Source organism: Epinephelus lanceolatus, chromosome 16 (assembly GCF_041903045.1).
Source record: "Epinephelus lanceolatus isolate andai-2023 chromosome 16, ASM4190304v1, whole genome shotgun sequence".
NCBI classification, from domain to species: domain Eukaryota; kingdom Metazoa; phylum Chordata; class Actinopteri; order Perciformes; family Serranidae; genus Epinephelus; species Epinephelus lanceolatus.
Window position 1 is genome coordinate 28,643,352 of NC_135749.1, and position 13,927 is coordinate 28,657,278.

Here is a 13,927-nt window from a genome sequence, read left to right on the forward strand (position 1 = left end):
CAAAGCTCCATTATTTCTGCATGGTAAAGTAGCTGTGAGCAGAGAATATTTTAACTAAGAAGTCAAACAAAAGGTAAAAAAACAACAAAAATTCAAAAACGTTATTTCTTTTTTAAAGAACAGTTTTGTTGGGCAGCCTACTCTTAGATATATGAGTGTTCTTGAAAGCATCATTACTGAGTCTTTAATGCCTGCTCACAACAGCATCACCACCTAAAATATTAACTTTAACAAAAGAAAAAAAAAGCTGAAGTATTCACTCCAAGTTGATTTTGGTACTGTATTGAAAATAAGATAACATAAACCTTTATTGATCCCCAGTGAGGAAATCTGATTATTGCAGCAGCTCAAAGACAGTAATAGTAGAGATAAAGTAAAAGAAATAATAACAGGTATATCAAAAATTAAAACAAGAATAAAGATTTCAATATATATTATATATGTATATATATATATATATATATACGCATATACATATATATATATATATATATCTATAACTACACACACACATATATTTATATATATATATATATATATGTATATATATACACATATGTAGAGGAGTGGAGTTTTGTGATTCAGAAGTGCCATGCAGTGTGTACTGTGTGTCTTGAAAACGTTGTTTGCCAAACATCAAGTGTTAAATGCCATTTTGAAACCATACACAAAAACGACACATTGATTAAATGGGAGAAAACAGAGCGCAGCACGATATTTAGTATTACACTTGATGAAGTGTGGATGTGAATGATATACCACGTTTGGTAATCATAGGAAGACATACCACCAAAATTAGCGTGTGTATGTGGGAAAACACATGGGAAAACCAGCTAAAAATATACTCCTTTCTCATTGCCAGTAGACTAGAGCGAACGTGAACATGGCGCAGATGAGTATGCCTTTCTGTGTGTGTGTGTTTGTGTGTGTGTGTTGTTGTTTTTTTGTTTGTTTTTTTGGTTTGTCATGTTCAATGTCAAGGACAGGCTCGAAAACAGGTTATTAAACAGTAGAAAGCAGCATGGGGGCCTGTAAAAACTTAATTGTGATTACTTCTTTTCATTTATCTCTTATTTATTTAATCTGTCTTTCAAACTCAGTGCAGACTAATTTGGATCGATGTTTGAGTGTGGCCTGGACGAGAGGAATGTTATTTTGTGGTGGCAGATCATTGCATCTCACCAGTTAAGGGGCTAAAATTAGGACGTTCACCTGGGTGTTGTGTTTCCATCAATGCCGATCCGAGCTGGAGCCAGTAAATCCCCGTGATTACTGCAGAGCCATTTGACCTGAGTGTGAACACCGATTCCTATTACATTAAAAAGCCAGATGTTAGCGAGTGTTAGCGGGTTATTTGTGCAGTGGAAAAGGGGCTACACTGTGATTTGTCTTTAAGGGAGGAGCTCTGATGCATAGAACCAATGCCTCAAACAATAAAAGAGAAGGACGTAGCCAAGGTTTTCAAGGAGCATTTTGAGGAGCGATGGATTGACATTATATTGATATGGCACACTGATTAACAGAAAATTAAAAAATGATACTCCATTTTAAAAAAAAAGGTTGCTAACACTTTCTGTTATGAAGTTGTGGTCTCCTAACCCAACACGCTGTAATCAGGATTATTTGCTCAGAAGACTCTGTCCAGAACCACAGGAGATATTAAACACTGTGTAATATTAGTGGAGTACTCCTTTAAGAATAATCTTTTGAACATGGATGATGAGTTTATCCTTTTTTGGCCCTCTGCTAAATCAAGAGGAAATGATTTAAAGCACCTGAATATAAATGTCACTGCTGTTTTGACGAGTTATCTCCCACACTGCCAAGTTCTCCATGAAGACATCCTGCTGTGAATCTCACCCTGTCTTCATAGTCACATAATAGCTTCAGTGTGTTTCTGTCACACACTCCTGTGAGATCTCTGTTGTGCTGCAGTTATCAAATCTCTCAAGAGATCTTCCTGTTGCCGTATTAATAGCAGCCAACCAGCACGCCAAGCATATGAACTTTATGTCTAGACGAGTGTAACATATCACTCTTGTCTGGGTGATTTGCTGTTTTGCACCCACATTTTTGAGCTATTATGAGTTCCTCCTGACTTATTATTCTACCCTCTTAAAGGTAATGATGACACACTTGTATGTTTTGTGTTTTTTCACCATGGTGGCCTCCTCCACCTCTTGCGAGGCACGTACACCCTGTCATCTTTCTCGTAGTAGGAAGCAAGTGGTATTTCTGGTAGGAAATGGCTGTGCCAGTGCTGGGTCACTGAGGAAAAGGCTGCTCTGCTGCCTGCGATGAAAATAAACTTTAAAAAAAAAGTAACTCCATTGTGTGGAGGGGAATCTCAGGTTTCCAAGGCTGCTTTTCCAGCGTCCAGTCAGTCAGAGGGAATTCCTCCCATCAGCCTGCTGGCTCGGTTTCTCGGGGGCCGGATCCAGCCAGGGGTGTTCCCCTTCCCCTCTCACATTTCTCATCCCTGTGAGAGCTGAGAAAAGAGGGCCTGAACCTGAACCTGGAGGCTGATTAGAGAGGGAGGAACTGTGGAGACTATCTCTTCAAAGTAATAAACTAGTTCACAGATAAGAACAGTAAAGCTAATGAAAAATGAACCCACTCAATCCCCCTTAGTGAGGAGAAAAATGAAAGATTTGTCCTTTTCTCTTGTTATCGGTGCATTGATATCTATGTATTTTTTTCTGATTTAGCTTCAGTCAGCCTCACTTACTCCTGGATCACCCCCCCACCCCCCTCCGTCAGCCAAAGAACACAGCTGATGAAAACAGATAAACAAGTGCACCTGGATCCTTAAGAGACAGCAGGAGGTTGCATCATCTCTCTTGATAAAAAAGGTCTGGGGATCTCAGATATAAAGTGATTCTATTAGCTTCGCTCAGAGGAAATAACAGCTTCTTCAGAGCTCAGAGGACTTATATTCGCAGTGGCTGGAACTTTAAAGCTGCACTAAAATATATTTGATAGTAACAATGGAAGAAATAACTATGTGTGATGTAAAAAGGGTCACTTGTAATGATGAACCCACAGTGACTTACAACCAAGCGGCAATATGAAGTGCTAAAACTGCAGTACCTCAAATGGCCACTTGAGCCTGGCTCCAGAGGCCAGTCAGTCCCTATAGACCCCCATGTTAAAATGCCCAACTTAACAGCAGAAATAACCATGTATACAGCCTGGTACATATAAACGTTTTGATCTCTATAACTAATCTCCCTCTTCATTACAACCAAATGGGGGGTTAATTTTTATATAACTCATCCATTTACATTTTATTAAGGCTTAAAGTTATGCATAATTGAGGGCAGGCAGCGTCGAATGGCTGTCTGCTGATAGTGTCCTCAGCTTCTCAGTCAGATTTTTGGCAAGAGCCAAAATCATGGCTGTATAAAGAGAACTGGATGGCGTTGGAGGAGGGCCCTTGTCAGTGGTGCATGAAGCCGAAAAAGATCAACTTCCTGGGTATAAAATTGCCAGGCTCATCCACATTGTGTTGCCCATAGAGCAAGTGCATCAGAGGCTGTTGCTAGCTGAGAAGCTAACTTCCAGTCTAGAGCACTGATAACTTGAATGGGGATGAAATGATTTGATCATGCCGCTCTTCTAGACTTCAGAAGTGCCATCTGACCAAATGGATCAAATCCTGATAGTGAAATGTTTCGCAGGGTTTGTGACGCTCCAAAAATGTATCCACTGATTTACAGACGTTCATTCATTCATTCATTCATTTTCCATAACCGCTTATCCTGGTAGGGGTCGTGGGGGGGCTGAAGCCCATCCCAGCTGACACTCGGTGAGTGACTACCTACCCTGACATCATCAGACTATCACAGGGCTGACACATAGAGACAGACAACCATTCATGCTCACATTCACACCTACGGGCAATTTAGAGTCACCAGTGAATCTGACATGCATGTCTTTGGACTGTGGGAGGAAGCTGGAGAACCTGCGGTAACCCACGATTTACAGACGTCCCTTTCACAGTTTAATTCTATGTAGAAAAAGTCTTTTTGGACCAATGGCTTCACGTGATGAACCCAGAAGTTGCAATTCCACGGTTTGGCCACTGTGTCACATTGGCTCCAAAGCAATCTTCCCAGGGGTTTGGCAAAAACTCAAGGCTCCAAAATGGGAGTCCACAAATCAATGAAAGATGTCATTGTGGCTTTGTCTGCTATTTTTTATAGAGTTTATGCTTATTGCCTATTGTCAATTCATTAATATTGTTTTAGCTGTTAAAGTGGAAATAGACACATTTTCATCTTCTCTCCCCCCAGCATTTTCCATTGGTATTATTTTTGGTGCCACTGTTGCAAAGACAACCATAATCCTTTCTGTTTTCCTCAGAGCCTTGCAACTACCAACGGCACAGGACACACTGCATTTTGTTTTCCACAGTTACTTCTGTCGCTCTGGCGTCCGCCATGTCTGCTACTGGAAATAGTAACTGCAAAGAACTTACATTGAGTCTCTCTGGTAATTTTGGATAGCTGCTGGTAGCTGATGGGGAAAGCAAAAGCACTGTCCTCTTCCTGTTTCGGTTGTGTAGATCAGGCCTTAATTTTCCTGGGAGATGGTACGCAGTGGCAGACGGAATTGCAGAGTGAAAGGGAGGTTTATAGGAAACAGACTGAAACACAGAAGGTGTCCTTATTTTATAGTCAATCAACTTCATGATGACAAGTTAAAGCAAAAACTGTGTCTATTTCCACTTAAAATAAACATTAATATTTGTAACTAAATAAACATTAATCAAAGATTGAGTTTGGAAAAAAATGTGTTCATATTAGATCCTATCAGTAGCAAAATGCGAACTGAGAAAATAAGTTTTCAGGGCCTTTAACATTACGCTGTACATGTACCCACTCAGCATGGTGACTTTACTCTATTTGGAGGTCATAAATACTGACCGTCCTCTTCTCTCTTTTTTTTTCCTTTTGCAGTCAATGAGATCATCAGGAACGACCTGTCGAGCATCTCCGTCCACAGCCATGCATAGTTTCCCGTCACCAACAAAACTGACACGGGACACAGAAAAAAAAAAAGGGAAACACCAAACAAAAGATGGACATTGTGCTTTTCATGCTTGGACTATAGCGTGCAGGAAGAAGCAGCAAAACAAAATGCAAAAAGAACAAATGTAAATGTATTGTCCAGATGACCAGGGTCCAACGTGTGCCTTGTTTTTCATATATATAATGCCTTTACACAGAAATTATCCAAGGAATAAATCACATGACTGACTTTTTTAAAGACATGTAAATTGAGTATGTAGCAACCAAACCTGCCACCCCACAACAAAGTATGCTTTTAGAGGACCAAAACATGTTTTATATGTCTTTTTTGCTGCAGTTTGTAAATGATCCAGTGCCTATGAGTTATGATATTTGTATATACAGTATCTGTAGTGCTTCAGTTTGCGTATCTGACTTTACAGAGAGACAATTTAAAAGAGAAGTGCCTTTTTGACTGGAAACAGAAAAACGTGGCCTGAGTTTGGCTTCACAGGTTCAACTTCAACAGATGAAAGATTTTATAAAGTAAGATAATGTAACTTTTGCTGAATAGAGGCTACAAATGGTGATAATGGGGTAATGTTAAATGATAAAAGACAAGGCAAACAGTAGCATGATTAGAGAATTGTGATTAGCCCCCCAAAAGCTACTGTTCAGTGAGGCTGTAGCAACAAAACCCCTGGGTGTGTTGAACTGATGAAGGGTTTGTTTAATTTCTCATGAACTTCATCAACTTTTTTTTAATTTGTAAAATGAAGAATGTGTTACTTCTTCTCTTAAAAGCTGCATTTAAATCATATTTAGTAAATAATAAAAATCGAATACATTTTCTGTATTCACAAATAACAGTAAGCACTTAACCACTAAACCTGTGGTATTACTTAGATTATATTCCATTAAAGGGGCAGTTCACCACAAAATCCAAAATGCACATTTTTCCTCTCACCTGTAGAGCTACTCATCAGTCTAGATTGTTTTGCTGTGAGTTGTTGAGTGTTGGCGATAATGGCCGTAGAGACGTCTGCCTTCTCTCCAGTATAATGAAACTACATGGCATTCGGCTTGTGGAGCTCAAAGTGCCAAAAAAAAATACATCTGAAAAACTCAACAGCAATGTCTCTTTTTAGAAATCATGACCTTGTTACTCAAGATAATCCACAGGCCTTGTTGTGAGCAGTTTCATGTAGGAACTATTTTCTTTCTACTGGAGTACACCAGCCAACTGCACCGCACAGAAGGAAGCGTGCATCTACTCATGGATGAGAGACTCATGCTTGTTACAGCATGAAATGTAAACATTAATGGCATCCTTCTTGGCTGAGCTGTAACGCTAGCTAGCTCAGCAATATATCCTCACACAATGATATGTATGATATCTTACAAATTAGAGCTCTACGAACAACATTACATACCTAAAGTAATGTTACATAGTCAGTGTTAAGTTAAAAGGTTAGGCATAGGAAAAGAAACACATTGACAACATACCTTGAAATGACTCAAAGTTCACACAGTTTTGAACACCAGTCTCCTGGTAGGAAAGGTTCTGGTTTGTTACCCAGCCTGTGCCCCAACTTGCATCTTTAAAGGAGTGCTCTTCTGTTCTGATCACAGCCTTCCCAAATATGTGGGTTATACACAAATTACTGGCTCATGATAATGTGGGATATGTACAAATTTTGGTGCAGTACTTTACATAGGAAAACATACAAATAGTGCATGAGAACAGCCTGAGCTCAGTGGTGTGAGGTGAGCTAGCAGTGGATGCACGCTTCCTTCTGCACGGTGATACAGTCGGTGGGTGTAGTTTGGTAGAAAGAAAATAGTTCCTACATGAAACTGCTCACAACAAGGTCTGTGGATTATCTTGAGTAACCGTGTCATGATTTCTGGAAAGAGACATTGCTGTTGAGTTTTTCAAATGTATTTTTTTGGCACTTTGAGCACCACAAGCTGAGTGCCATCTAGTTCCATTATACCAGAGAGAAGGCAGACATCTCTAAGGCTGATAACTCCAACACTCAGCAACTCACACCAAAACAATCTACACGGATAAATAGCACAACAGGTAAGAGTAAAAATATGTGTTTTTGGTTTGGTTTGAACTGACCCTTTAAGATAACAATTTATTGTCACTTGAATTAACAACAAGTTACCCAAACCTCATCTAGAGGTCATATGTCTTCATGCACTCATACAGTACAAATAACTGTGTAGTCACAGAATAACAAGTCAGTTTGTGTCATTTCTGCATCGAAACTTGAAATCAACATGAACTTTGGAGTAAACTGTTGGCTACAGTCATTTCTATCAAAGACGAAATCATCTCGGTTTTGACAAAGCTTGACTTTTCTCTGGAAGCTACTATATGCAACATGCCGGTCGTCTCTCACAGAATGTAACTGTCTCTAATCCAAAGAATACCTAACAAAAGTGAACAGCAATACAAATATATAAAGTCTTTGATGTTTGTTTTTCTATTTTCATATTTATTCTCTTAGCATGTGCTCTGTTTAGTCATGTTCATCATACAGCCTCTCTGACATGGTTACCGACATACTGTGGTTTATCTACTCATTAGTTTGCGCTCTTATAGTAAAACTGAATGGGCTTACACACTTTGTTCTCATGTTTTTATATGTATTTATGAGTCTTAATCCATGTAACCGAAGCCATACTGAAATGTTTACCAAGGAGGTTATTGTTGCTCTACAACACATAATTCTGCTTTGTGATCTATTTTGTGTATTTGTCAATAAATAAGCCTTCATCTCTTGGATCTGAGTGACCTGTTCATACTGTAGAGAGGACATGAAATCAGTCATCATATTATGAAAGAGAGGGAGATGCCTTAAGAGTAGATTCATATTAACAACAGCATCGATAAATTCTAGGCCAGTTACCAGATTCAAGTTAAATTGTTCACAGGAAAAGTGAAGAACTTGGGTTTTATTTGTTTCAAATGTCCAGTAAGTACTGGTAAGGGACTGTTCTTTACTTATCAGAGGAGGGGGTGGCTTTTTTTTTGTTTTGTTTTTTTTGTTTGTTTTTTATATTGAGCCTTAGCCTGGTGAAACCATCCTAATCTCGCAAGCTCATATTCTATTTCGCTCCGCAGATCAGTCTGGCCATGCAATCAGAATAGGAGGGACAAGGAGCGGAGTGAATGCATTTCGTAAACAACCAACATGACTACTGATTTTGAAACTGCGATGGTAAATGTGTTGAACGAACTGGAATGTACATTTTCTTTAAAAGCAGAACAAATGGCTGCACTGAAAGCTTTTATTGGAAAAAAAAGGATGTGTTTGCCATCTTGGATGTGGATGTGTTTACCAACTGGCTCCGTTGATTGGGAAAAAGATGGGACTCAGTGAAAACCCAGTGGCTATTGTTGTTTCTCGGCTAGTTGCTCTCATGGAGGAGCAGGTCACCGAAGCGACCAAGCTGGGAATCACAGCCATGCAACTCGGAGTCCACAGTGAGGAGGAAATCCGCAAAGACAGCAACACTCTTTCCCAGACATCATCACAGCTCATCTCCGCTGCAGCTTGCTGGTCTGTTTACAGTGGCGTTGTGCTAGCCTACGTCACACGTTTCGTTTACTCTGATTGGTTTTCCGTCTTTCCAATTGCGTGAAGGGGCACTTTGAGTGACAGCTGTTGATACTGCCCCTCGGGAATAGAGGAAATGTACAGTCCGTGTCCAGACCCATTCGTGTTTTGCGGATTGGGTCTGGAACGCCAGGGTAATTGAGCCTACCCGTAGCTACAAATATTTTTCTTTGGGCCTCCCTAAGTGACTGGCAGAAAATGCATGAGCCTCCTCCTAGCATACATTAGTTATTAGATTTTTAAAGTTAACCCTTTGACGTTTTAAAGTTAAAAGTTGTTTTTTTTCACTCTTGCTGTCCATGCTGGTTAGTCAGGACAAACGATTTATTTTGGGCCAATAAAATGAAATGAAGGAATGAATGAAATTTTAAGTGAGATGTAGAAAAAAGTGATTTTGATGAAATATCACTATGTTAAGCTAAGTTTTAGTTATATTTTGTTTACCGATGGAGGCATTCGTCACAAATGACGTGCCCAATGACCCTCAGAACTTTGAAAATCTAATGATAATTCCTGTTTTTACAGTTTCTGGCTATGATAAATGGTGTAATTTTGCAGATTTAAAAAAAAATGCCTTTCAAACTTGCCTGCAGGTTTGGAAGGCATTTTATCTTTAAAAATCTGCAATAGAATAAATACAAAATACCACCATTTAATTTTCTATGCCCCTTCTCTAAGCCAAAATAAAAAAAGTCCCCCCCAGCGCTTAAAAAATTATTTGACATGCTCCCCCTCAACAAGAAATGAACAGTCCCTAGGCTGCTGAAAAACAAGCTTCTTTCACAGTAACTGATTTTTTACTTTTTTATTTTGTAAGTGTGGTGCTGTAGTGGCTTTAACCCAAAAATAAACCTCATATCCATTAAACCTACAACCATCACTCACACAAACTAATCTTACTCTTCCCTGCATCCACAGAGACCACACTGCACTGGAGATCCATCAGTGTTTGATTACTGCTAAAAAACATTATTGCACATAATACTTTATGATTGATAACACCAGTTAGAATAGATTCCACATCCACAACCTAACATCTTCTGTTTCACAAGGTTTTTATATTCATTATTGTGTAATATTAGTCTTAAAGGCCTTTCCAGTGCAGTGGGTAGATGTTACAGTGCACACTGACACCTGGTGGTCTGCAGGATCTTTGCTGGATTTCTACACATGGAATGACTCTCAGCTTTGCCAACACTTCATACATCATGATGTCTGTATTTTGTTTATGCCTGATCCTCCTGACACAACACTCTGCTGTTGTGGAAAATCAGGGTGTGATGGGGTCACAGTTTGTTGGTTTTGCTTGGCTGCTTTGCACCTGTCACGTCTTTTAGGAAAATCAGGTGTTGTTTTTTACTCAGCCGGTCAGTCACTCTTTGGTCACGTCTGAGCAGCAGCTGAGCACACCTGGTAAGCTCCGACTTCATGAGTGTTGTGTTATATTATATATAATTGTATGAATATACTGTTGGTATAATTGACAGCTCAAGGTAACGTGATTTCTAAAAGAAATTAGACATGAGGACAGTTAAATATAATCTTTATTATGTCTGCTATTACATCCATACATAAAGATTTTAAATTACAAACATGATTACACTGCATAAATGTACATTATAAAGTCTCCTTGTCTGTAGTGATGTCCTAAAAAATCATATTTTTTCAAAAGAAACAAAGAATTCTAGCAGCACAGTTATATTTATTTTTTTTCCCAACTAAAAGCAAATTGCTTTTATTAATTTTTCAGGAATCAAGTGTCCTTCTTCTTCATTTCAATGCAACAATCTGCTTTATTCTGTCTAGTTTCAAGATACTGATTTAGAAAACCTTCACCTTCCAAATGATCATTTGTATAGCAATGACTCACCCCATGTTATGTTAAATTAATGAAAAAAAAAACAAAAAACGTTTTTCTTGCATTCCTCCACAGTGTACGAGGAATCCAAACAAAAATTCTTGATGAAATGAAGTCATAGTGGTTCGATTTTAAAAACAGTAAAACTATATCAAAACATTACTGTACAAACTCTCACACAACTCTTGCAGTATAATCCAAGTCTCATTTACATAGTAATAGCTCAGTACTTCCCAAACACATGCATTTTCACTAAAATTTAAGTATTGAAAACTGAGCTGAAACGGAATCTTATCTTTGCTCACTTCAAAGCATTTTAGTCATTGGGTCATTTTACTTCGCTAAACATTGGAGCTGCTGATCTACCACTGCATCGATCAGTTAGTTGTCTGTGTTATCATGTGTCTTTGCTGAATCCAGACTAACCTTTAAAACACCAAGGTCACACAATAACACAAACTAACCGATGGAGGCAGCGGTAGACAGCTCCTGTGTTCACAGAGATAAAATGATTGTTTTTGTCAATGGAGTCTGGCTTTGAAGGGAGCATTGATAAGATTCACTTTCAGTTCAGTTTTAAATATTAAAATTTTAGCAAAAAATGCATGTATACTGTGTACTGATTATACAACTGGCTAAATAAGACTTGGATTACACTGCATAAGTTATGTGAGGCTTTGTAAACAGATGCTTTATTGAAGTTTTGCTATTGTTAAAGATGGACTCCAATGACATCACGTCACCAGGAATTTCTCTGTTTTTGGATTCTCTGTTCACTATGGAGGCATGCAGGAAAAATACTACTTCACAAATTCAGCATGACACAGAGTGAGTAATTGATATACAAATGATTACTTTGTTTGTGAAGTATTCCTTTAAAGACCTTTATTTGCACCGGAAAAACATTGAAATAATTTAGCACCGGTGTATTTTAATAAGTCAGGGTTTATGGTAAAGTACTCCATCCATCCATTTTCATCTGCTTATGTGGGGCTGGATTGCGGGGGCAGCATGCCAAGCAAAGCACCCCAGCCGTCCCTCTCCCCAGTAACGCTTTCCAGCTCCTCCTGGGGGACCCCGAGGCATTCCTTGGGGGAACCCAGGGCATACAGCACTGTACAATTAAAACTGTTCCTGACAAAATTACAAGGTCAAACACATCTAGGCATGAAGGAATCAGAAAATGTTGCTGCAGATATAAGATAAGATAAGATAAGATAAGATAAGATAAGATAAGATAAGATAAGATGCACCTTTATTGATCCCATAATTGAGAAATTCCAGTGTTACAGCAGTCAGATTAAAGATTTCAAAATTTAAACTTAAAAACTTAAAACTTAAAAAACTTGGCATGCAAAATAAGTACAAAAATACAAGAAATGGCGATAAATAACAATAACTATAATAATAATAATAATAATAATAACAATAATAATAATAATAATAATGAGAAGTGGATAAGAATGAGCAGCAATGAATGAAAATGAGGAGTGGATAAAGGGAGCACATCTCGTGCAAGTGATTATATGTGCAAAACAGCAGACAGCTGTGGTGTCTATAAAGTGTCCATGGTGCAGTTTACAGTGAGCAGTGCTGGTTATATAGCCTTACAGCAGCAGGCAGGAAGGACCTGCGATAGCGTTCCTTCACACACTTTGGGTGAATCAGATATGCAGCTTCCTTTGCTCTTGTATTAAAATTTCAATCTAAGGTGATGTAAATTTTTAACTGTCCATCAGTAGCTTCTCTCTGACTGGTTCTTTCAGGTCTGAACATCAGTCTGATAAAATGAATAACACAGAGAGTGAGAAAAACGTCACCACCATCTTTGGCAAACCGGAGTCCTGTCAGTATCAACAGGCCCATTTGGTGATTCTCTCACTGAACGACATCATTACTTCCCTCACTGGACAGCCAGTGATTGCCAGACTGCTGTGGATCACCTTCAAGTCCAAGAAGACTTCAGATATCCTGAATTGCAATTTAGCTCTTTTCCACAACATGCAGTACCTGGTTTCCACCTTGCATTTATTTGCCCTGTTTTTGTTGCCACAAAACAGCCAAATCATCTTGAAGTTTTTGTTCGTGTATGTGCAGATCGGAGGGCCAATGTGTTTGAGTTTTATCTGCCTGGAAAGATATGTTGCTGTGATTTACCCCACGTCTTATCCTCTGCTGAAGAAATACAGATTCAGGGAGGTTGGTGCTGTGACAGTGTGGCTCTTTTCTGTGCCTACTGCTTTGGCGAATGTTTTGGCCCCAGACATTCCCTCCTTCTCACAAGTCCCCTCGGGTCTGATGTTGGTCATGACTACAATGATGGTGATGTGCAACCTCAATATTGCAAGGGCGCTTAAGAAGTCCAGCCCGGGGAAAGACCTGCTGCATCCTAGCAAGAGGAGAGCCCTAAAAACTGTCCGTGCCACTTCACGCATCACCTTGTTGTGTTACGTCCCAGTTACTTACCTGCAATGGTTCAGGTATGAGAATGAAAAGATATATGAATGTATAGTAACACCTGCGTGTATATTTGTACTGTCTGCTGCAAGTGTTGTGCATCCACTGCTTTACCTCTCCACCCAGGGGAAGCTGCTCACCTGCTTAAAGTAAGAGGCGAAAATCATCCTCTACTAACACAGAAGCCTATATATGTATATTCATATTTAACCGTTCAGAACGAGGCTTTCACTTTGGTATGCATTACAAACTGAACAATACATTGAACTATTACATTTGGGCAATGAAATATACAGCATAAACTGTGTTTAATATAATGTTCTCAGTGCCACTGAGCTCAGCACGGCAGCCCATGCAACTTAACAGGCAACCAAAACATTTTAGGCCCTGGCAATGCTTTTTTTAATGACATGCTGCACGTAGGTTGTGTTTCTGTGACAACAATATAAATATTTTAGCTAGACAGCAGCCTAGCTAAAGAAGTGGTAGTGACATCACCAGCGCCTTTCTGAAAAGTTTAAAGAGTTTTTAGTTTAAAGCACTCATAGCACAAAAAAGGTGGAACACTGAAAAAAAAAAACCTCTGAGTGCAGCGTTTTCTCTCTAAGCAGCTGCATATGCTTGCTCCTCATTGAGAACAATTGAAAAATGTAGGGCTGTACACAACTCAGAGTTGAGTTGAGTCAAATTTGGCCATTTAATACGAATATTCAACTTTTCAGGGGGGTTTTTCAATATAAAGTGTTAACAGGCACAGCAGGATGTTCAGAGTGACAGTGATGCAATATAGTAAACAAGCTAACAGCATTAATGATGGGTCAAAAATGTGCAACACCATTTTTTGCCAAGACTAGATCTCAAACAAAAGCAAGAGATTGTGTCATATTAAGTATCTGTGAGCTGTAAATTAACCACTTCCAAGCAGAAGAGAGGAGATAATGTTATCTCAGAGCCTCATGGTGCAGAGT

At 39.0% G+C, this 13,927-nt stretch overlaps 1 protein-coding gene across 2 annotated transcripts in view; it reads left to right on the top strand.

The window, feature by feature from the left end:
* The window catches only part of nfatc1 (nuclear factor of activated T cells 1), a 54,966-nt gene extending 47,157 nt beyond the window's left edge, over positions 1-7,809 (top strand). For both annotated transcript variants that reach the window (XM_033637980.2, XM_033637981.2), the window contains one exon: positions 4,962-7,809. Coding sequence is in view for 1 of the 2 variants with exons in the window: in XM_033637981.2 (XP_033493872.1) it covers positions 4,962-5,017 (56 nt within the window). In the remaining variant the exon portion in view is untranslated. The remainder of the gene's footprint in view (positions 1-4,961) is intronic.
* The last annotated feature ends 6,118 nt before the right edge of the window (positions 7,810-13,927 follow it).